This window comes from Oratosquilla oratoria, chromosome 16, assembly GCF_046742065.1.
Source record: "Oratosquilla oratoria isolate Oo_2021 chromosome 16, ASM4674206v1, whole genome shotgun sequence".
Lineage (NCBI taxonomy): Eukaryota > Metazoa > Arthropoda > Malacostraca > Stomatopoda > Squillidae > Oratosquilla > Oratosquilla oratoria.
Window position 1 is genome coordinate 47172201 of NC_134792.1, and position 25837 is coordinate 47198037.

Below are 25837 nucleotides of genomic sequence, written 5' to 3' on the forward strand. Positions count from 1 at the left end.
TTGTCGAGTCACGGTTTCCATTTCGGATTCTTTTTTTTCGTCCTCCCTTTTCGGTCTTGACACCCATCCATGTTGACTGAGCGCCAACAGGCGGAATTTCAATTCGCGTTAATCTGGCGTTTCAACTTGCGTCACATTCTTTTCTTTTGCGACTCTCTCTCTCTCTCTCTCTCTCTCTCCAGATCCCTCTGGAATTTCCCAAGCCCAGATTACCTAGAAGCAACTTTATGTTTTCCTTGTCATGCGCGGTATGTCGTCTATGGGATATCCTTCATATACGAGGTGACTATATATCCCGTATCTAATAAGATTAATGCATTATACAATACAATAAACCAAATGCAACCAATAATCAAGTATATAAAGATAAAAATCAAAACTAAACTCGAGAGTAAGATGAAGATAAGCGCCGCCAGGTACGTAAGGAGTTAGAAAACATGTAGTGATAGGCCGGTGGTCCTGCAGTGTTAGTGTTAGTGTGTGTGTGTGTGTGTGTGTGTGTGTATGTGTTTGTGTGTGTGTGTGTGTGTGTTGTTTGTATGTGTGTATGCGCGCGCGTGCGTGTACTTGAAATCTTCAAGATGTCTGATGTACGTTTTATAATGCTAGTTTTTTTCTTCCTCTTCATTTATGTCATTCAGAACCATTTTACTTCTGTTCTTTAGTTTTTATTTACAGGTACAAACATATTGATTTATTACGTCTTTGTGCATTCGAGTATGTCAAAAATAGATATATTCTTTTATGTTGTCATTGTACAGGTATGGCAGACCTTCCGTTGTGGATCAGTCTCGTCCTTGTCTCTGGCTTTTCCGGTTTGGTCGGCGGCGCTGCCTGGTGGGCGCAAGGATAAACCCAGCTCTCAGCTTCCCCTTTCGTATCGTTACGATTCCAAACGAATTCCTTTAATATCCTTAAAAATATACGTCTTCACAGTCCTACCTGTACCTTAAAATGCAAAATTACGCATCAAATTCCTTTAGAGATATTGTTCTCGTTGAGAGTACATTAGTTTTTTTAAACAGGCCACGATACTATTGAGTTACGGATTTCCGTGCGCGCGGAGACGTAGTCAATACTTCAAAAGGTGATTTTTATGTCAAGGATTTAGTTCGTTGCGCGGAGGCGACACAAACTTTCATGTCACCTAAGTTTGAACGGCGAGTTAGTGTTGGACTGTGACGTCATGTCGTCTAACGGATCCTCAGGTTCTCATTACGTAATAAGTGGCGTGGAAGTATCAAGTCGTCGATGTGCTTGTAGCGGCGACGCTTCGTGTTATTTCCGCGAGAAAGGCAGCGTTATGACCGTCGATAATAAAAGAAAAAAAAAATCGTTTGTGTCGTCGTTTGAGTCTTGGTGTAATTGATTACCCGTGGAGAAAGGAGATGGGTGGATCCCAGGGGCGTTGGGGGGAGTTTGATGAAATAGGAGGGTCAGGGAGAGGTGGAGAAGAGGAGGAGGGTGGGGAGGTGGCAAAGGAATGGACGACAGGGTGGAGAAGACACATTGTGGGCAAGAAGTGAAAGTGTTATTGCCTCGGGCAGAGGCGTGTGTGTGCGTGCGTGTCTGCTCGCTAGCGCATGCGTGATTGTACTGATTTGTATATATTTGTGCAAATGCACGTTTTTTCCACGTTCTGGGAACTGCAACTGGCACGTGTATTCGTGTCTGCGTCCGAACGTCCAGCAGAGACTTGCGGCTGTCAAACACGCGAACATAAAAGAAATATTAAAATTGTGAGGACAGGCGACAATCAAGGCAAAATAAATTATCGCAAAAATTGTGTTTTGCATAAAAGATGGAGAAAATGCATAATGAGACGCAATTCAAACCTCGAATCTCATGGCGTGACTGTGTTTTGAAAGCGGGGTAATGAATTAAAAAATAATCATGAAGGTAATTCTTAAAAAAAAAAAAAAAAGTTGCCAAACTGACTCGTAAACAAATATCTGATTATAAGCAGATGTATTCGGTGTTGTCCGAGTTCTGAACGGATATTCCAAAGATACTGACCCGGATTAAGCCCAGACTCGGGTTTTTCCTGTTCGCAAGTTAGTCTGGGATACATGTGGACCTCCGACCCAAAATTGACGAGAAAAAAAAAGTTATGAGATGCCAACAATATTACAAGAACGTTCACACATACATATATAAACGTATATATCTATTGAGCCATTACATAGAATTAACCGTTCATATATAATGATTAACTGTAAATCGACTACTAATATAATAAACTGTTTTTATTTCAATGAAGGGGAAACGCTGGATCATGGCCTCTGTTAGTCATAACTAGTTACTGAATCTAGTTTCTTCCGGCCGAGATGTCGAAAGTTCTCTCTGTCGGAAACCTCTCCATAAGTCGGAATTCTCTCTAATATTAGGAACGAAATCCCTCTCCCCCTTCCCCACCACGTCTCGGAAATGTTCCAGAATATTAGAAAGATTTTCTAGAATCAGGGATTTTTAAGATTTCGGGACACTGAAATCCAAATATTGGAAATTTTCGAATTTTACAGATTCTTAATAGTATGGTAGAGGAAGAAAGCAGACTTAAGCAGTTAACCCATTAAACTCCGATGACAAGATGTCTTGTCATTTGGTCAAATAAAACAAAAAATCATAAAACACCAAAATGTTTGATCAAACACCAGAAAAATATGACGTCAGTCCTCGCTTCGCCCGCGAGCGAAGCGAGGACTGACGTCATATTTTTCTGGTGTTTGATCAAACATTTTGGTGTTTTATGATTTTTTGTTTTATTTGACCAAATGACAAGACATCTTGTCATCGGAGTTTAATGGGTTAATTGTACTATAAAGGGTCTCTCTAAAGCCTCGCCTTAGTTCCTGAATCTGTGCACAAGCTTCCTCCCATAAACATGAATATTTATCTACAAATCAAATCACTTTACATCAAAATGGACATTTATGAAGGAAAGACCTTTATGAAGTAATTTCATTTGACCTTCTATGTTTTATTTGACCTTCTACTATGTTTTATTTATACCTTGATTTTAGCTGCTGCCAGACGATTTTATTCATCTTAAGAAAAAATCCATCGGCAGTCAGAATTAATACAATAGAATCTGCACGTATTTTTCCTTGTCGCAACTGTATAAGCGTGCGTGTGTTTTCGCGCATCATAAGCTATGTGCACCAACATATACAAATTGTAACCTGACAAGAATTCAGGCGGCAGCACAGTGCACTGCTACAGGTACCAAGTGCCGGTACACGCATACAGGTAGCAGGTGCCGTAGGTAGATGTCCCAGCAGACATGTCGACTGGGCACGCCAACCTACGTGTCGGGACTAAGTCGTGTGGGTGTCTGACAAGGCTATATATGGTCCTGCCGCAGGTAACGGCTTCTCGGGAGGACCCTCATCGCTCGGCCTACATGGTCCTACCACCTACGAAATAAGAATATCAGGTTCACTACAGCTGCTCGACTCTGCAGCTGCAGTGAGGTTCTTTCAATATGAATAGATGTGTGGGAATGAGATAATGAACCTCAAGGACGCCGAGTTTGCGTTGACAGTCGACATGTCGTCATTGGATAACAAGATACGTTTAGCAGTAAACGATCACACTGCACACATCTTTCTATTTGCACGTTTCTTAAAACTGGACTTAGCGTTCATTACATGGTCAATATATCTATACAATAATTACATTGTCAATGCTTTATTCACCGACAACCAGGATCTTTCGTTTTGTTTAATTATTCTGGTAGCGCGTGGGGTATATGCACATGTGGGATATATCTGCGTGTGGAGCATATGTTATAGGGAGGCATGTCTTTCGGACTTTGATTTTGTCATACTTCCTATCCAGAGCTCGGCACGAGGTATTGTATTATAAATGATTTTGTCATGTTTTGTCATGCATTCATCTATTTTACTGGTAGGAGCTTTCTGCTTATTCTTAAACACTGGCCTGATATACACCAGGAGTTTACTCTCCTGGTGTATATCAGTTTTGTCTTCCTGTAATTGTAATATGCCCCAACCTCTTCCCCCCCAAATAATATTATTTACTAGCACTTTTTTGTCTGAGACTAGATACATTAACTAAAAAATTATCACAATTTCTAAAACTTAACTACGTTAACTTTGTCGAGTAAATTGGCGGGAAACTTTGGTTTAAGCTTTCCCACTGCAGGTGAACTTATATCACAAGATTCATCAAACAACATTCTTTACTGTAACTGAGGCAGGTTCACGCTATGCATCATCATTAGAGCAGGTTTCCTCATTATGGTTAGTGCTTTTAAAATTGAGACCATTTTCGCTCAAGCATTGTGGGAGTCGAATCGAATGTGACGCAAGCGTAATGACGCTTTCGAAAGGCGGGAAGTATTCAGTCTTGTACTCGGCCGGCAAGCATTGCCAAAGATTGTGACTCTGGAATACAGAATAGGACATATTGTCCATTTTCTGCCAACCGATGATCTGATTGCCTATTCTAACCTAGTTGTCATGACTTAGCCAATATGGAGATCAGATCAACACAATTATATGCATTTTTCAGAGAAAATATAGGCTTACTAGTTCTCTTGGAAATGATGTCGTCAGGAAGATTAGAAAAACAGGAATAAGAAATATGTCTTCACATATTTTGATTTATTATCTATTGATCTACTTTTGTATTTATTTTTCTTATTTATTTCTACTGTCGTAATTTGGAAGGGAGTAGGACCATTTTGTCAATAGATAGAAGCCACGTGATCACCCCAACAAAATTTCCGAGGTTTATATTATCCTTACCTGAATGAAATGGCCTGGCGGCAGTCATAGTAAATATAGATGAGAGACACCGAAGGAGCGGAAAAGACAATTTTCAAACTACCCTCGGTCGGATGATTTGAATAAACTTTCTTCAAACCACAGAAAAAATATAATATCTTAAAATTTTGCCTATTCACGATTCGCAGTGCTTACTCAAAATTGCATTAGTGACCTAAAATCACTGGCTAGGAAGAAAACTTCTAGTGCAGTCGCCTCGTCGTAATGGCGGGAAAACAACGAACTGTCAGTCGTCGATGAATTCAGAGTCGACATGACATCACAGAGCATGTGGGGGAGAAGACGACTACTGACCCATGCAACTTTCATTTTCCAAGGGGTACTGACTGCATTGATTTAGGTATTTAAGTGAGACCTCTCTTTACGGACCCGAGTCATGTATTATTCTTATATGATTGAATATCAATCTTAAAAGTAAGATGCTGATCACGTTTAATTTCTACTATCTTCTCCCTTCCTAAAATCCATGATTCCACCTCTGCACGACATTCTTCCCCAGAGCTAAAAGCCCTGGAGAATTAACAGCGACAAAACAATTTCCCAAGAGTGGGTCACTGAATAGAATTTACTGCCTTGAAAATAAGATCCGTAACTTCTCCAGGAGGAGGAGGGAGAGAGGGAGGGTGGGAGAACGGAGTTGGACGGCGGTTTTGTACTCTCAAACTATCGATGACGTAAGCTTGGGAGTCGGGTCCGTGGGGTTGGACCACCGCTACGTCACGTCACGTCACGTCACATGATGTCACGTCGTCACTTAAGGTTCATATCGTCTCGACAATCTTCGGTGACGGCATCAACGAAGGCGTGGACGAGTCGGCGACATGTCCGTTGTCATTACTTGGTCTTACGAGGTAATTCTTCGGTTCGTCTATGTTCCGTTGGTTCTCAACGTGTGGTTCACGGGCCACTTGTGGCCCACAGAGGACCACAGTTAAGACCACGAACAGAAAATTAATGTGAGTGGATACACGACTATCTAAATTCAGTGTTGAATTGATCTCCAGGAGGGTCAAGAACAGCAACGCATAACCATGGGTCCTCAAGCAATTTTAAGGGTGGATTAAAATTTGCCATGTAATTACACAAAAAATCTAGAAATAAATACAGATTTAACCATGACCAAAAGTTATAACCTTGAAAAAAAAAAATCTGCCCTCGTCTATAACGTTCCGCTTACCCAAAAACATGGTATATTTCAGAAAAGATAAAGACTTTTTGATTGTGCGTTCATACTTCTCAACCTGCCCAGTAATTGCATGCTCGTGGTGTGGCAGTTTTGTGGAAGGTTGCCAGAAATACGACGAATGGCAAAAGTTAAAGTTGATTATGATTACGTCTATGCTTTCTCCTTGTCTACAGTGTCAAATATACATTCTTTAACGGACACGAGCAACGAATTTCTAACGAATTATTATTTGAGCCGTGATCATTCGCTTATTTATTTTCCTTCAAAACGTCTCGTCATCAAATTTAATTATATTTTATGGTAGTTTATCACCAGTCCTTGACAATTATAATCACTTAGCTTCCTTTAGTGGACTAAAAGAAAATTAACTAAATACGGAGGTTTACTCATTTCATTTCGTCTTGACAGAAGAATTCCTTCATCCATGTTGCCCAACAATTGGTACATGATAAATGATTGCCAAATATATATCGGTGAATGCCAGTTTTGCATAACTTTATCTTTTCTTATCTCATCTTGTTTGTGTATTCCAATACAATTTTTATTTCAGATACGGCAAAATAGAATAAACTAATTTAATGTCAAATATTTATATGGTAAATGATAGAATAATGTCTTGGAGTCTACATTTAGCACGGTGGAAGACAAGCACAAGACAATAAGGGGGAAATGCACATTGCGTGAAATTTGAGAACTAAAGTTTTAAGAATTAAACACCAACTTTCCCAATACCATTTGTGAAGGAAATCTTCTTTAACTTAAACTGGGCAGGATAATCTTTGCCATCACAGCTCTAACCTTCACGATACAGTTTTTTATTCTTCATATGACGTCATGTCGCACCACAAAACGAAGTCGTTGTTGAGTTTGCGTGAAACTAAATTTTAATCACCTATTTATGTGCATGCACAAGGACGTCATCTTCCTTCTCGCCAAGGACACAAATTCGTCGCTTTTCAATGATGCGACAGACCAAAAACTTGGGTAAGGAGAATCATTTCTCAGAGGCTGACGTCATCCAACTAATTACCCACGTCCCGTCAGTGCCATCGTCAATGACGTCAGGTCGCATTTTACTATAATTTCCATCAACGTCTTGCTGGATACATTATTAATATCATGGTTATTAATTTTCCTATTACTATTGGTATTACTGTTATTATTTCTATTACAATTTATTATCATTATTTTTATTATGCAGTGTTGTAAGTTACGCCATATTCTCTCTCTTTATCTGGTTTAAGAAGTGTGTGTGGGGGAGGGGTAGAGGAGATGAGATAGACTAGTGTTCCTAAACGAGAAAATCAAGTTACATTCTAGACTATTCTTCTTTGTATTTCACAAAATTCTACGAACAGTTTGAATTGCAATATTTTTTTTTCAATAGATCGACATTTTTCAGTCTAGAGCTTTCTATTATAGGTTTGCTTTTCATATATATACATCTTGTACTGCAAAAATGGCAGAAGGTATTCCCAAATGTTTGCAAAAGTTTAGTTTATAAGTCTTAGAATGCATTGTAATACGTTTATCGCAAATTCTATTTTTCTTCGTATATGTGTACACTTTGTCAAAAATACTATGCCAAGTTTATATAATTCCCCCAAAAGAACTTATAAAATTAAACAGACTACATCATTTGAATCTTTCTGAACATGAAACTGTTTCACATTTCGCTGTAGTCATCTTCGCAGTGAAGCTGTCTTGCTGCGGACTTTTTATTTCCTCGAAAAGAAAGAGGAAATGAGCTACCCCTGTGATGGACACATAATCTCTTGTAGTTTCAACTGATATGCAAACTCTGCTTAGGTTAGGCAGCGGATTAATCCGAATACAGTTTTCTAGTTTTCCAGAAACTAGCTTAACTCACAAGTTTAGTTAGTGTTCGATTATGTTACGTAAGGATAACATTTGTGATATTAGTTTAAACTATAACTGAAATGTTGGCGTGTAGATATTCTGAAATGGATTTAATTTGTCGAGACATCTTAAGAAGACTGGAAACTGGAGAGCTCTTTTTAGATGTTTAACTTCCGCCCCGCGCCTGCCGTCATGTCGTCATATCGTGGAGATTTGTAATGCTTCATGGTCATGACACTGACGAGAGACAGAAGAGAAAAAGGCGGATTTCCTGTTACCGACACGGCATTTGGTAGTGTCTGCCAGGGGGAGACTACAAAAACTTTTTTTTTTTTTTCCTTCCTTGGCTGTATCTTATTCATGCACTCACTCGACATCCAAATTTGACCTATGATGTTGTGTGATTACCATTTTCCAAACAATTAATCATCGTAAGTAAATAATTACATACACAACTATATAAAATACTCAATAAGTGAAGATGCATTTGTATCTGAGATGACTCCTATTCACGAGGTTTCCAGCAACGTGGAACTGGTGACTTATTTTCGCCAGAGGAACGACAGACCTTATGGAATCCTGCTTTGACCCAAGCGAACCAAAATAGTTTTTGATACGATTATTCCCTTCGACTAAATTTTCTACGGAAAGACACCGGGTCCGCCCTAATTGGCTGCATGTGCAGTCGATAATTTAAGGGCATCTCTACGGACCGAAGTCACGCAGCCTTAATACATGGAGACTAATCTTTCTCCCTCCCTCTCCTCTCTCTCTCTCTCTCTCTCTCTCTCTCTCTCTCTCTCTAAAGAAAAAGAAAAATGCCGGTCATTTTTAACTTCCACTACCCGTTTCTATCAATCTTCAATCTTTTATCCCATCTACTACTCCACCTCTTTTGTGTAACATTGTTCCCAAGGATAGAAGCGCTGGTTATTGTTGACAAAATACAATCCATCTGAGGCTGAACAATACTCGCTATCTACGGCCTCTTCCTGAAGGGATCCACCCCCCCCACACACACACTTTCGTCAGGATCTTCTTTTGCCAACCGGGAGAACTGAGTGTCAGGGCTCCCCACACCCAGTCCGTCTGTCTGCATTTGCCGGTCTTTCTCACTCGATCTCTCCGTCTCTCTCAGGAACCACACTCGTTCCGAGGTCTTGAGCGTGAAGATCCATTGACGATTACAGAAGGTGGGGAGAGCCAGGGGGAGAGGAGGGAGGGAGGGAGGGAGGGAGGGGGTGAGGGGGCAAGCGATACAGGAAAGGGGTCAGCAGAGGAGGTGGAGGAGCAAAAGATGGAGGAGGAGGAAAATGATGAGGAGTAGGAGGAGTTGGGAGGAGCGGATGAAGGTTTGGAAGAAGAAAGGAACTAGTAGGGTAGTAAAGAATGGGTGGGAGGAAGGGATGGGAAGAAGGGGAGGATACGAGGTGAGGAGAGGAAGGAAGGAAGAAAGACAGGGGAGGAAGGAAGGAAGGGGAGGGAGGAAGGAAGGACGGAAAGAAGGAAGGGGAGGGAGGAAGGAAGGACTGAAGGGGAGGGAAGAAGGAAGGACGGAAGGGGAGGGAGGAAGGAAGGAAGGACGGAAGGAAGGACGGAAAGGGAGGGAGGAAGGAAGGACGGAAAGGGAGGGAGGAAGGAAGGAGGGAAGGAAGGACGGAAAGGGAGGGAGGAAGGAAGGACGGAAGGGAGGGGGGAAGGGAAGGGAGAGAAGAAAGGAAGGAAGAAAGGAAGGAAGGAGGGGAGGAAACGAGGGGAGGGGAAGGAAAGGGAAGGGAAGGGAAGGGAAAGAAGGACAGAAAAGAGGAGGGAAAGGAAGGGAGAGAAGGAAGGAAGGGAGAGAAGGAAGGAAGGGAGGGAAGGAAGAAAGGAAGGAGGGAAGGGAGGGGAGGGAAGGAAAAAAGTGAGGGAAGGGGAGGGAAGGAAGGGAGGGTAAGGAAGGGAAGGTGGGGAGGGAAGGAAAGAAGGGAAGGGAGGGGAGGGAGGGAAGGAAGGAAAGGAGGGGAGGAAGGACGGGAGGGGAGGAAGGACGGGAGGGGAGGGGAGGGAAGGGAGGCAACAAGGAAGGAAGGGTAGAATGGGAAGGAGGGGAGGGGAAGGAGGAAGGGTGGAATGGGAGACAGGGGAGGGGAGGGGAGGAGGCAAGGAAGTAAGGAAGGAAGGTAGGAAGGAGGGAAGGGTAGAATGGGAGGTAGGAGAGGGAGGAAAGAAGGATGGAAGGGTGGAATGGGAGGGAGGGAGGGAGGGTAATTTCGTAAAAGTTGCGAGGGGAAGGGGAAAAACTCGAGACGAAAAAAAACAAAAAACGAGGAACGAAGAAGAAATGGGAGGAAGAAGGGGCGAAAGAATATACCAAGCTGTAGAGGAAGGGGTGGGGTGGGGGTTTGGGAGGGCGAAGAACCGTATCATCGAGCCAAGAAGGTTAGTGGTAACCGCAGGAGCCCATACTCAGGTGTCTGTGGTTAGGCCCTGAGTGCGTCCTCGAGTCCGGAAAGGTCCCCCCCCCCCCGCCATAGTGGTTGGGTACTTGCCCGGGCGTTGGTGCTCACTGACAGAAGGGGGACTCCATGAAAAAGAGCGAGAGAAAACGAGAACACACAGAAAACGTTGGCTACACAATGATACATTTGGCGTCGCGGGATTTCCGACTCCCTCCCCTCCTTCCTCCCTCCCGTCACTGCAGATGATTATCAGGTGGCGCCGGAACTCCATACGCCCTCCTTCTCCCCTCCCTCCCTCCCTCCCCCCTTCCCCTACTCCTCCTCCTCCGTCTACTCCTGGGGGGATTTCCCCCATCCTACCCCTCCCCGCATTCCCCTTCCCCTCTTAGTAACCGTCGCAACTTTGCTGCAATCGTTTCTACTTTTCCGTGAGAAACTGCATAGACCACAGTATCAGAAGAAAAGAGAACAAAGAATATTGTTAACGTAAATACGGGTTTACTCTACAATAAAAGTATTTGAAAGAATATATACATACATACATACATATACCAAAGGCTTTTTCCCCCTTACAAGGGAGGTAGCCAAAAAAAAAAAGGCATAAAAACCATTCCCACCCACTCCATCCCTAATACACTCCACTCCCCTCCACCCTCCCTCTTATCTTGGCACCTCTTGGAATATATACCTTCAATATAGTGTGCAAATATGTGCATATACTGCACACATACACATACGCACACATAATCACACGCGCACACACATGCACACACACATTTGTATGTGTGTGTGTGTGTGTGTGTGTGTGTGTGTGCGCGTGTATGTGTGCGTATGTATATGTATGTGCGTGCGTGTGTGTATGTGTGCGCGTGCGTGCGTGCGTGTGCGTATGTGTGTGCGTGCGTGCGTGTGTGTGTGTGTGTGTGTGTGTGTGTGTGTGTGTGTGTGTGTGTGTGTGTGTGTGTGTGTGTGTGTGTGTGTGTGTGTGTGTGCGCGTAGTGTACTCAGTGTAAGCGCCACCTACGACCCAAAGGGAGGAGAAGGAAGAGTGGGAGGGGTGGCATCTCCTTCTTATAACCGGAAACGGGAGGGAGGAGGGGGGGAGGGAGGGTAAGGGGAGTGAAGGCAGAGGGAACACTATATACCTTCCGGAACCCGAGCGGGACCTCAAAGGCGCTCTTTCCTCCTCGAAGTTCTACACAGGGAGGGTAGAAGGAAGGCTCCTCACGCCTCGAGTCTCACGCTGTCATCTCTCTCACGGCCTTGACCGTCGTGGGAGACCTAACGCCCGGGACCCAATGCTTTGGTCCCGTTTCTCAAAGAGCAACTTCACTTAAGACAGTTACACATACACACACACACACACACACACACACACACACACACACACACACACACACACACCTTGTGGCGCAGTGGTTAGAGTTCCCGGCTGCAACTACGGCGGTCCGGGTTCGAATCCCGTCCGGGGCTGAAATAATATCAGTATCGCTACACCAATTCTCGTGGGCGGGGAGTTGGTGTGTGTGTGTGCGTGTAAGGTCACAGCATTATCCATAGATCGGTCATATATGAACTCTGAGCTCTCTCCCGGGAGGCAAATAACCATGGTGAATCACACACGCACACACACACACACACACACACACACACACACACACACACACACACACACACACACACACACACAAAATCGAAAAACAAATATACAACTAACTAGCTATCTAAGAATAAATAACAAAACTGAAATTAGGCAATATACAAACAAATGAAAAGCTCAAATAAGCAAACAAACAAACAAACAAACAAAAAATCAGATAAATGAACAAGTGAACACGTAAATACATGTACTGGAAGAGGTGCAAGGTCACGAAGCTAAAGGTTCCTAGGTTACGTGTCTTGACATGGACCCAGATGAGATGACTAGATTCTGGTAATACCAAATATGGGAAAGACAATAGAAAGAGAAAACGGCCTCACTGTGTACCTGTTTTCCCCTCTTCATTTTGGAGACTTTTACAGACTCAATTCTGGTTATTTCTAGATCTTATTTAGTCTCAAGTATTCACAATCCCCTTAGTTGAACAAAATAATTATTAGCATAAGTCAGAACGAAATATGTATCAATGCGTCGCCATAACGGAGAAGTTTGACGTAAAGAATTGACAGACGACAAATAGTAGACGACATGACGTCACGGGGGTGCACGACTAGAACAACTAATACAACAAAGAAAAGAATCCAAATGTACAAGAAGGGAAAATGAATGGTTGTTGGATGAGTGCGGGATTGGTGGAGGTTAGGTACACTCCCTGTTGGCCACCTCCCTTAAAAGGAATAGAGGGCCTTTTGTCATATGTATGTGTGTATGCACAACTTTCTTATCAAAGACGTCGACAAACCAACCGAGCCGTCAACGAAGCTTTCACGAGCTCAAGGTACAATTATGTATGACAGAGTTCTGCTTCAGTGGCTCACTGCAAGGCCGTACTATCCCCTGCAGGGGACAATACGGGTTCTGTGTTCGGATTACTAAGGTTGTATGGAACCTTTAGTAAAAGCGTCACAAGAATTCAAATGGCATTGTACACATTTTCACATAACGATACAATTTTTCTTCTACAAAACAATATTTCAAAGATTATCTTACTCACAATTATATTTAGAATACAATTTTTTTACATGTGTAACCTGTACATAAATATAAAGAATAACATATAAATATGAAAAAATTTGGAGACAGAAGGATATATACATATATATATATATATATATATATATATATATATATATATATATATATATATATATATATATATATATATATATATGTATATGTAGGGAGAGATAGAGATGAACTGCTTCACTTACCGAGGACGGGCGTGTCATCCTCCAGTTCGACAATGACTCTTCCGGAGATGAAGTGACCGGGGAAGTATAGGAGGTTCGGGTTATCGAAGAGGATGAGGAACTTGTGCAGTTTCCGTGCCATGGTTCCGGTCGAGTGTCACCTGCGGCAGCGCCCCACCCAGGGGGGGGAGGGGGGACAACACCTCCTCCTCGACCTCAACCTCCTGCGACACCCCGAGCCACGCGAGGTCACCTTTCGTGTTGCCACTCGAGAAAGGAAGATAATGACACTCTGGGAAAGGCTGGTCCTCCTCGAGGGCTCCGCCGTCGGCGCTTCCAAAGGGCGTGTGTCCCTCCTGAAGAAGGTAGGGTGCTGCAACGATGGTCGTCCTCCTCCTTGACAGGTCCGTCCTTCTGTCGGCCACCACCTCCGCCTGCCCCTGCTACGAGAAAATTGGTTAGTTGACATCTTCCGACTTTTGCATGTGAGTATTTCTTTGTTATTTGTGTGCGTGTGTGTGTGTGTGTGTGTGTGCGCACACTCTCGCATGTGTGTCCGCGTGAGTGCACGTGTGTGCACGTGCCGGTAGGAGCACAAATATACGAGCAAGCAGGTCCTTGTGGTCAGGGAGCGCGTGGCACCGTCGTAATTACGTTCTTAAAGACGTCCCTTTCTCTCTCCCGCCACAGACGGCCGCATCGACTTTGCGGTGGGGTCCGGTGCGGACATGGCTGGCCGCAGAAATTCACTACAACAGACTGTGCCTCCCCATATATATATATATATATACATATATATATATATATATATATATATATATATATATATATATACATATATATGCATATATATATATATATATACATATATATGCATATATATATACATATATATGCATATATGTATGTATATGAAAATATATATATGTATATGCATATATATATGTATATGCATATGTATGTTTATGTATATGCATATATATATATGTATATGCATATATATATGTATATATATATATATATATATATATATATATATATATATATATATATATATATGTATGTCCGTATGTATGTATGTGATTCACCATGGTCTTGGATCACGTGTGTGCGTGTGTGTGTGTGTGTGTGTGTGTGTGTGTGTGTGTGTGTGTGTGTGTGTGTGTGTATGTGTGTGCGTGTGTGTGTGAATAAGCAAATAAATTTATAAATGTATAAAGCAAAAGTAGATAAGTGAATAGATGAAAAATCTGACAACTGTATGATCTGTCGCAAAAAGATTAGAATAAATAATTTTCCATTTTCTTCTCATTAAATAATCCATGCCAGTTACATATCAGCTATTTCCCACGAGGAACGAAATATTCACGTGGCCAATAATTGGGACAAACTGAATAGCGTTCACACAACTGAGATTTGATTAGGAAAAGAAAAAAGTGAGGTGGGGGTGGTTAACATTTCACCGCGAACGTTAACCTCAGGGCAAATGTTAAGTTGTTTGAGCTTTGTCGACTTTGGGGCTGCAAAGCAACTTACTCGTATATTGGTTCCTGATATCTTTCCTTCCGCCACTCCAAAACCCCTTCCCAGTCATTCACAATCTTTTATATCATTAACCCTTTCAGCAGATCTTTCTCTAAATCGAATAAAACAAATTAGCGTTAGACAGAACATAAACAGTTTAATGATCATAGTCATAGATGGCAATTTTATCACTTTATTATTGATATCAGAAATATGCCTGATAATTATTAAGAAATTAAAACATTACGAATAATTGGGGGATACATTGCGGTGTCGCCCAGCACCACAGGAATGTCGACATCTGGAATACAGCTTGTGCACATGCGCTATGACCCCTAAAACTTCACTGTTGACCACAAGTTTCTGGCATCTGACTGACTTTTAGCCCATAGATATCTACCAAAGCCCCTTTCCTTTCCAAGAACCTTTATTACGAGAACAACGAAAATGTTCCTTTCCCCAGCATAAAATATTCTTCCTTTTCACTCTGCATGTATATATATATATATATATATATTTTTTTTTGCAAACCATCCAGCCCCTTTTGCTGAAACAAGCGAAGAATGGCCTGCGCACTTTTTCCTTTAAGTTTGCAGCGCGCTTGCGCTGTATATGCTTTCACCTTTCTTGCTGCCGGAGGAAAACACCATATTGTGCTGGAACACAAACACGCAAGCGCCTTCGTGCGGTGTATGCAGGACAAAGCGGTGCTTGGAGAAAGCACGTCAAGACGATCAAAAGCAGCGGCCTCGAGGAGGAGAAACTGAGGACTCTGCGACCACCAAAACTACTTCAGCAGCGCCTTCGGCAGCAGAACGTTCAAGAATGCAGTCATCAGCCTACTTTAGCGCCATGAGGGCATGTAATAGGCAAACACAAACGAATAATATAGATAAATAAATAGATGAATATATAAATAAATACGTAAATAGATCAATGTATAACTAAATAGATAAACGAATATATGAATAAATACGTAAATAAGTAAATGAATAAATATATCAAATAGATTAAATGAATAAACAACTCTCCATAGCATCGGGGTTCAATGTCACGGAAAAATATGGCTCAGGTAGGATACTAAACAAGCTGTTATAAATAATTTAGAAAAAAAAAGTGGTACTGTTTCTGTAAAAGGAGAAACAGCAAGCCCATAGTAAAGTTTTGAAATTAAAAGTGTGTTAGAGGTTCAACGGTCTAGAGTAAGTGTGAGAATCAAACAAGTCAACACAATCTTCAATGCTCACCGGGAAGATAAGAACGATTCGCATATATAGTCGACAAAGAAAAAAAGGAATCAAGTGAACTCTTTAATAAACATTCAAACATTCAATATTGTTCGTAAAAAGCAAAATTGTTCTGTCGTAGGCACGCGCGTTCGCAGCAACCAGTTTAGTGGTCATTAGTAACGAGTGCAGAGAAAGTAGGATGGCGGCGGCGGCGGCGCCCACACGAGTCATACAGATCCCACCCCCTCCCCTCCCCCTCCCCCCCTCCTCGGGATGCTCAGGACTCTCAACTTCTTACGAGGAAGGAGTGAGGGAGCAAGTGAGGGAGCCAGGGAGGGAGGGGGAGGAGAAGGAAGGAGGAGGAGGAGGAGGAGAGAGATAGAAAGAGATATATATAGAGAGAAGGAGAGAGAGAGAGAGAGAGAGAGAGAGAGAGAGAGAGAGAGAGAGAGAGAGAGAGAGAGAGAGAGAGAGAGAGAGAGAGAGAGAGAGAGAGGAGGGAAAGAGAAAGAGGGGGGAAAGAGAGAGGAGGCGGAAGATAGAGGAGGGGGAAGTGAGAAGAGGGGCCAAGAGAGAGGAGAGGGGAAGAGAAAAGAGTAGGAAGAGAGAGAAGGGGGAAGAGAGAGGAGGGGGTAGAGAGAGGAGGGGAAAAGAGAGGAGGGGGAAGCGAAATGAGGGGGAAGAGAGAGGAGTGGAAGAGAGAGGAGGGGGAAGTGAGATAAGGGGGAAGAGAGATGAGTGGGAAGAGAGAGGAGGGGAAAAGAGAGGAGGGGGAAGCGAGATGAGAGGGAAGAGAGAGGAGGGGGAGAGAGAGGAGGAGGAAGCGAGATGAGGGACAAGAGAGAGGAGGGAGAAGAAAGAGGAGGGGGAAGGGAGAGGAGGGGGAAGAGAGAGGAGGGGGAAGAGAGAGGAGGAGGGAAGAGAGAGGAGGAGGGAAGAGAGATGAGGAGGGAAGCAAGAGGAGGGAGGAGAGAGACGAGGAGGGAGGAGAGAGACGAGGGGGGAAGAGAGAGGAGAGGGGGAAGAGAGAGGAGGGGGAGGAGAGAGGAAAGGGAAGAAAGAGGAGGGGGGAAGAGAGAGGAAGGGGAAGGGAGAGGACGGGGAAGAGAGAGGACGGGGAAGAGAGAGGAAGGGGAAGAGAGAGGACGGGGAAGAGAGAGAAGGGGGAAGAGAGAGGAAGGGGAAGGGAGAGGAAGGGGAGGAGGAAAAGAAGGAAGAGGAGGAATATATATATATATATATATATATATACATATATATATATATGTATATATATATGTATATATATATGTATATATATATATATATGTATATATATATATATATATATATAGGTATATATACATATATATATATATACATATATATATAGATATATATATATATATATATATATATAAGTATACAATGAATGTTGCAGATGATAGTTTCTGGAAGGATCGAATGTCTGTTCCGGGTTTGGAACAAACTTTGTTTGCAGTCTAACAAAGAACGCATTTTTTTTCACTTGTCAGCATTTTTGGAAGATGTTAAAATAAATGAAGAGATAAATAGAGAAGTAAATAAACGTGGACGTCTCAGAGGAAGGATAACCAGTGAAGGAGAACAGTTTCACCAATTCATTACGGCGACACAGTTAACTGATTTCGTTCTGACAAAGGATACGCGATTTTTACGTACGAGTAGATCCAGGGCAGATTTTGACAAATGTGATCACGGTTGATCAGTACTGAACCACTTCAGACCGGAATCAGATCCTCAATTACATCAGACCGTCTATCCGTGACAGAAATGAAACCTGTGTTTCTGAATTGAAGGGGTATAAGGAGCGAGTTGACATTGGTGACGCGATACACGAAAGGGTGGGGAGGGGGGCGAAGATGCAAGCAAACCAGCCGACCTCTTGTCTTCCTGCGTCTCGGAAGATGCTGAGGGAGGTGGAAAGGGGAGTGAAGGGAGAGGGGGGGGATAGGGCGGGGTGCTAGAACAGGTCAGGTGTCAAGACCGCCTCAGCTCGTTAGCGCAGGCAAGGTCACGGCTGCACTCGTTGCAGGCTTATAAGGAAACAGTTTTGTCGTTTCGGGGGGCGTGCTGTCTTATGGAGCTCTGATGTCAACAAAACAAGATGAGAGAGAGAGAAAGGAATAAAGAGAGAAAGAGAGAGGAGAGACAGAGAGAGACGAGAATGAATATCTACAACTGAAATCCGTCCCGTCTCACTAAATAACATTTCGATTTCTACCTTTTTGTACTGTGCTAATAATTTCACGTAAAACCTGAGGTATTTAAACAACCGACTACTGAAGGACCTACAAGAACGCAAATGGAGGTGCGAACGTACACACACAGACCGGACCTTTATGGTGTTGTCGACACACACTGTTCACTCGGCGGTCAGAGTCTCGTGCCGCCCGTAGCACTTAGAAAACAGAAATTAGCGACATGTTTGGCTGAGCAGGTGGGAGCTGGCGTGGGAAGTTGCCCAGTTTAAGTGCGCATCATACACTTTCTAATACACGGGCAGAAGACATGTGTCAACAAATACGTTTCTAATACATTTATTTTTCTCATAGTGTTTATACCTATCTACGGAAATTACCATGCAATAGATTTATATACAGGGGGGTCCTCGGTTTACGACGGTCTCAACAAGCCGTTCGTTGGTTACGACGCTGGTGGCGGGGAGTTGGAGGTGCTTGTCTCGTACTTTGCTTTTTGCTGATTTTTCTTTTACCTTTTTCTTTTTAATACAAAGATCTAGCTAGTAAGCGCTGCGAAGGAATATGTCTCATGCGACGGTAGACCGAGGGTTGTGTGCCTTTGCCACTTATCATTTATTCTCTCGTTTATGTTATTTCTATTTTATCCATTTGTTTATCTGTTGTCTTTTATTATGGCTCCCAAGTGTAAGGCAGGCTTTTCTGATGGCAGTGCACCGAAGAAAAGGAAAGCAATCACCATGTAAGGGGGCTTAATTAGGCTGGTTTCGACCTACACTGAAAATCGGTTTACGACGTGGCGTGGGAACGGAACTCCGTCGTAACTCGAGGACACCCTGTATGTAAGTATGTATGTATATATATGCTGAGACATTCTGACAGGTTGACGTAAGCGGAGTAGGAAACACAGGAGTCTTAGTCTTGAGTTTATTCCTGACTAGTTTCGCAGGTATGCTTTTTCAAAGCATACCTACTCCGCTTACGTATATATATGTATATATATATATATATATATATATATTCATATATATTCATATATATATATTTATATACAGTATATATATATATATATATATATATATACAGTATATATATATATATACATATATATATATACATGCAAGGTAACCACTTTAGAAAATAAACAAACGGAACAGTGTAAATTACACTGGATGTAATATACGAAAGCGCTCTGCTCCGTTTGTTTATTTTCTAAAGTGGTTACATTGCATTTATAAAACACGCGTTCCCAGTGTTTTATGTTATCTTCCACGAGTCGCACTTGGTCATCCATATTACTCATGCAAATTTCTCCATCTCGTCTCTCCACTTGCCCTGTCTTCCTTTTCCACACTCACCACCTCGAGGCGTTCAGTCAGTCCTCCTTTCTGTACATTATTCTTGCCCAATTTCGTTTCCGCTCTTTTACAGCTTCCACAAATTCTTTCAATCGAGCCCTCTCTCTCTCACCCAACTTGCCTATCTCTTCCTGCCCTTCAGGTCAGGGTGGAAGGTCGCCTAAGAGACTACATTAGATATATCCTTATTCTCACCCAAGATATATGAGACACGCGCACACATTTATACATAGATATGCATGTGTGTGTGTGTTTGTGTGTGTGTGTGTGTGTGTGTGTGTGTGTGTGTGTGTGTGTGTGTGTGTGTGTGTGTGTGTGTGTGTGTGTGTGTGTGTGTGTGTGTGTGTGTGTGTGCGCGCGCTAGCGCTCGTAGCAATATTTGCGAGTAACAATGAAATCATATCACAAATACTTTGCTGATATATCATTTTGCCATTCCCCCTTCCGTCTAGCTCTGTTCCGTGGAAGAAGCGGTTGGTAGGGATTGATTTCCAACTACTGCTTACGTAAGATGTGTAGCAAAGAAATAACGGAGTATGGTTTACTAGATAATTGAATTTTCATTAAAGCCTTCTGCAATAAACGACTCTTGTAATAAATCTTGATCGCTGAAATTATTTTGCATTAAAATGATAAAAATCCACGAGTACTTTCAAACTATGCGAAATGTTAGCGGTATGACGTCATATCGCTTTAACACGCTGGGAGTGGATCACCTTGCAGAATCCGTGATCTCTAGCTGAAGTTGATTCATAGGAAGTTTGGAGAGATGCAATTAACCAAAACGTGACTGTCAACCGTCAGAGTTTATTTATTCCTCTATTTTTTTTTTAGCTTCTTTTTAACTAAGATCATCTGCAACTCTTTTGTTTATCTTGAGAGTCTGTTGGTCTTCATAGTGACACTGGAGTAATGACGCACATCCTGATGATAAAATAACACATTTCGAAACTGATTCTTTGTCGACATTGTTCCTATATCTGACGTGAACAAAACTTGAATGGGCTCTTACTTCATTCCAAGAATAGGTTGTGACTGTACAAAATATTCACACACACATTTTCTTGAATATTAATTTTCTCTCTCTCTCTCTCTTTTTCTCTCTCTTGCATGCGTGTACGTGTGTACATGCGTGCACATATTTGTGTGCATTTGATTTAGTGACTCCCTGGATCAAACCAAGTTTATGCAATACCCGCCTTTAAATTTTCTTATTGCAAAATCAGACATACAATTATTCGACTCCAGCCCCGGTCGGCCTCATGTGGGTCAGGGCCTAGACGGAGATGCCGGCCTGCCTGTCTTTGGAGACATAGTGTACAACACGTTCTGTGCTTGGCCTTCCTTCGTTCTCTTCTTTTTTCCAACTCCATTTTCTTTCTCCATAATTTCCCATTTTCTTTACATACATGTGTGCAAGAGACTATTCACTATTGTTTGAACAAAGGGAGTGTTGGGCAGTGTAAGATAATGTGTTCTGTGTATGTATGTAATGTATGTATGTAATCACAAAGGATTACAAAGGAGGAGCATGCCGACAGCAAACCTTTTGTTTCTTAACTAGGTCGAATGCGACAAAATTATAATAATGATCAATAAATAGATAAATAAAAATAATAGTATGAATAACAATAGACAAAATAAATAAATAAACAAATAGGTAAAGTTAGATAATAAACAAATAGGTTAATAATAAATGATAATAAATGGACAGAAAAATAATAAATAATAATCAAATAAATAGTAATAAACAGACAAATAATAGCAAACAAATAAACAAATAGATTCAATTTAGAAGTAGGTAGAAACAACTTTGCCAACCGTGTAGTAAATGAATGGAATAAACTTCCTGCACAGGTAGTGCAATGTAGTTCAGTTCGAAGCTTTAAGAATCAGTTAGATAAATACCTAAGTAAGATGCTGTAATGATTATAATTTATCTTATATTATTTGTTTTTGTTTTGTTATCATTTGTCTGTCTGATTTTCATTTATTATTAGTTATATGTCAATTTATTATTATTTACTATTTACCTGTTTGTTTATTATTTAACTATACCTATGCATTTATTTATGTATTTTGTTTGTTATTTACATTATTATAGTTTTTATTTATTGTTTTATTATTAATATGATTTTTTTTTTCGCATCCGACCTAGATATGGATCAAAAGGTCTCCTGTCGGCATGCTCCGCCTTTGTAATCCTTTGTAATAAATGGCAGTCATTACAGCATCTTGCTTAGGTCTTTATCTCAACGAACCTTAAAGCTTTGAACTGAACTACATTGCACTGCCTCTGCAGGAAGTTTATTATATTCATTAACTACACGGTTGGCGAATTTGTTTCTACCCGCTCCCAAATTAAATCTATTTCCTGACAGTTTGAGACCATTATTTCTTGTCGGATTCTCATTCAGTGTGAAAATTTTGTCATTTTTGATGTTATCAATCCCCTTTACAATCTTAAAGACCTATATCAAGTCATCTCTGAGTCTACGTTTTCTTTAGGGAAAACAGATTCATATGTTATAGTCGATTTTTGTATGATTTATTTTTATATTGTAATGTATGTGATGTATGTAACGTATATAATGCATGTATGTATGTAATGTATGTGTATAAGTAATGTATGTACGTAATGTATGTATATAAGTAATATATGTATGTAATGTATGTATATAAGTAATGTATGTATGTAATGTATGTAATATGTGTATGAATGTATGTATGTAATATATGTAATGTATGTAATGTATTTAATGTGTGTAATGTATGTAATGTATGTATAATGTGTAAGCCTACTTTTATTTACCTAATTGTGATATCTAGGGAAAGAGGCTAGACTCGTGAGTGTGTGCTTCCTTCCATCGGGCGAAGTGACCTTTAGATTCGCTCACGTCCTTTGAATGTACCATTTCCTCTTTCAGGTTTGCGAATCGATACACTTATATGAAAAAAATATGTGTTTCACTAACATCCTTCAAGTACTTAAATTTTTTTTTATCAGTTACTTCCCTCATTTCAAAGTCATTATTTTAGGGATTTCATTGGCACCCCTACGGACCAGCGCCATACACCACTCTTTTGTGCAAATATCATGAGAAGAATAAAAACGAGGATTGTCAACTGTTGCAAAAAGATCAAGACACTATATACGATTGGAGCCAGGAGGGGATGGGGAGATTAAAATGAATACCAATAAAATGCAAAGTATGGGAAATGGGCAACAGTTCCACTGTCACTGAAATAGGGAAACGAGTCCATTACAAAGGTATAAAAGGGGAAACATGAATTCAAGTCTCGGCGGGACAAGAGGACCGCAAGTGATGTAGCTGAAGTTGAAGCCATACACGAGTTTTAACTTCAGGATTAGAAAATGGAAAGTAACAGACGACCCCATAAGCGTTGCTGCTTTCCTGCATGATGCACTAAGGTAAAGAAAAATAATTACGCACAAACATGCACACACACACACACACACACACACACACACACACACACACACACACACACAAAATACGACTCGTGGCGCAATGGTAGAGTTCTCGCCTACCACTACGGCGGTCCGGGTTCGAATCCCGCCCAGGGCTGAAATTATTTCAGTATCGCTGCGTTGTGGGTCGTTACTCCAACTCTCGTGGGCGGGGAGTTGGAGGTGTGTGTGCGTGTAAGATCATAGCGTTACCCATAGATCGGTCATTTATGAGCTTGAGCTCTCTTCCGGGACGGAAATAGCTGTCGATCACACACACACACACACAAACACACACACACACACACACACACACACACACACACACACACACACACACACACACACACACACAAAGGCACACTTGTTGACCAGAAGTTAAGACGCTTGTTTGCATTGGACAATACTGCTACCTGGTTCTTCCTCACTTTCATTGTGTAGGTGGAGGTGGAGGTGGAGGTGGAGGTGGTGGGTGGGGAAGGAGATGGGAGTGGGGTACGCAGAACTACCGGTAATGTAAATTCAGGGTAACAGTGAGTCTTTTGTCTGAATCATCTTTAAGAGGAAGAGGTCACCGTTGACCTGGCTCGCCTGCACATCTGCCCACGTTTCTCCTCCTAGCCTTCCTCCTCCTCGTCCAGTGCGCAAATGTCCAAACACATGTGCAGAAACCCGGTAGTTTGTTTTGTCTCTACGGGCAAACACACGCCCGTTCATGAATGCATGGGCTGTGTACCTAACGTGCATTTCCTGGCATCCGTAAGCATGTAACCATGAGGATGTGCTTCCAGACGTGTACGAGTACGTGATAGCATGCACAAGCACACGCACACATGTTCGCGCACACATGCACGCCAACACACACACACACACACACACACACACACACACACACACACACACACACACACACACACACACACACACACCGTACCTTTTGGCTCCCAAATATATGTGCAAGTACTCATGTAAGTACAAACGCAAGTACACACCTAAGTACACACGCACATGTACAGAGTACATTGAGCTCTCTTCCCCCACTCTCACTTTCCCGTTTGGTCACCGACTGACCACTCTCACTCAGTCTATGACCGAGCTCCCCTCCCTCCCTCCCTTCTTCTATTCTTCCCTCAGCCCCCCCCCTCTTCTCTCTCTCTGAGCACCTCACCACAGTTTACTCTCACTAGTTCCTCTCACTCTCGCGCGAGAGAGAGCGAGCTTATTGCCCGAGATCACCATACATGTGAAACGCCTGAACTGCCCGCCCAACCGCCTACCTCTGTCTCCGTCTGCTTATCTGACTGCCTCTGTATGTCTGTCTGTCTCTCATCCTCTTTCTCTAACACACACACACAAACACACATATGCACACACACGCAAACCCACATGAACACGTTCTCACATGCACACCTCTTAAACACACAGTTTCTCCCCTCACACGCGTTCCCCTTATACACATACACCCCCCAAATTTCCTTCCCCAACACACACACACACACATACACTCCCTGACACACACACACATTCCCCAAATTTTCCCCAACACACACACACACACACTCACGCACGCACACACATACACACACACACTCCCTGACACACACACACATTCCCCAAATTTCCTTCCCCAACACACACACCCACACACTCACGTACGCACACACATACACACACACACTCCCTGACACACACACATTCCCCAAATTTCCTTCCCCAACACCCACACACACTCCCTGACACACACACATTCCCCAAATTTCCTTCCCCAACACACACCCCTACCCACACACACATACACTCCCTGACACACACACATTCCTCAAATTTCCTTCCCCAATACACACACACACACACACTCTCTGACTCTCCCCCCCCCCCCCGACACACACTCATTCCTACCCCCACGCCTTCACAGTGTTACCATCTTGAGATCCATGCCAGGCAGAACAAGGCTCGGGCGGTGTGGAGAGAAAAATCCAGGAACTATCCTTGAGACCAAGCAACCAACCTGCTCCCCGCCCCTTACCAACCTCCTCCTCCCCCCATGGCATACAACCCTCCCGCCCTCTTGCCCGCCCGCCCCCACACCTGCACCTGCAGCCGACGCCTGGTCTAGGGCGCCTGCCTCTGAAACATGGGTTCTTCTCGTTCCAGGGCTTCTTGGGACGACTGTGGGGCTCGATCTTCCAAAATAAGCTTACAAAATTCGACCTGCCCTTAGCCTGGGTTGAAAGTGGGAGTCAGACAAGCAGAGGAGCGACTGACTGGCCCAAAGGAGGAGGAGGAGGAGGGGGAAGAGGAGGAGAAGGCGGCGGCGGCGGGTTGGGATCCAGCAAGACTAGGGAATCTCATAACGTGAACCATGACACCTCCGTCTTGGACAATATAACGTCACACGTTAACTTATACTAAATAGACAGGAACTCACCCAGTGCTTGTCCTCTGTTCCTCGCCCCTGCTTCTCTTCCTATCAGGTCAGGAACTTCAAGTAAATCCCTTCCGCGCCTGCGCTCCACTGAGACACGTCCGCGCACTTTGAACAACAAACTCAATCTGAGAGCCAGCAAGGTGAAACTCACTCCAGCGGTCTCGCCTCCTTCTCCTCCTCCCTCCCTCCCTCCCCACCCCTCTCGGCTCCGATTTCTTTGCAGTGTTGTCATCCAAATCTCAACTTTTATTCTTGTCAGCAAACAAGCTTTTGTGTCTGTATGTGTGCATGCATCTCTGCAAACACACGGGTAGAGTGAAAGAGAGAAGTGAGAACTGCCTTTTGAGGATCGATGCACACATGGCTTATGTGTGAGTGCATCATCACGTATGCCCCAAAATTCATGCACCTATTTTAACAAAGTGATATCATAATTACCTATCGCAAATAGTAGGCTTG

At 42.6% G+C, this 25837-nt stretch overlaps 1 protein-coding gene across 4 annotated transcripts in view; it reads right to left on the minus strand.

Annotated features, from left to right (window-relative positions):
* Vdup1 (arrestin family protein Vdup1) overlaps positions 1-25505 on the minus strand; it is a 70799-nt gene extending 45294 nt beyond the window's left edge. For 3 of the 4 annotated variants that reach the window (XR_012967210.1, XM_076199722.1, XM_076199719.1), the window contains exons 1-2: positions 25379-25505; positions 13170-13591 (exon numbers count right to left, since the gene is read on the minus strand). Coding sequence is in view for 3 of the 4 variants with exons in the window: in XM_076199722.1 (XP_076055837.1) it covers positions 13170-13290 (121 nt within the window). In the remaining variant the exon portion in view is untranslated. The remainder of the gene's footprint in view (positions 1-13169; positions 13592-25378) is intronic. The other variant, XM_076199721.1, reaches the window with a different exon arrangement.
* Between the last annotated feature and the right edge of the window lie 332 nt (positions 25506-25837).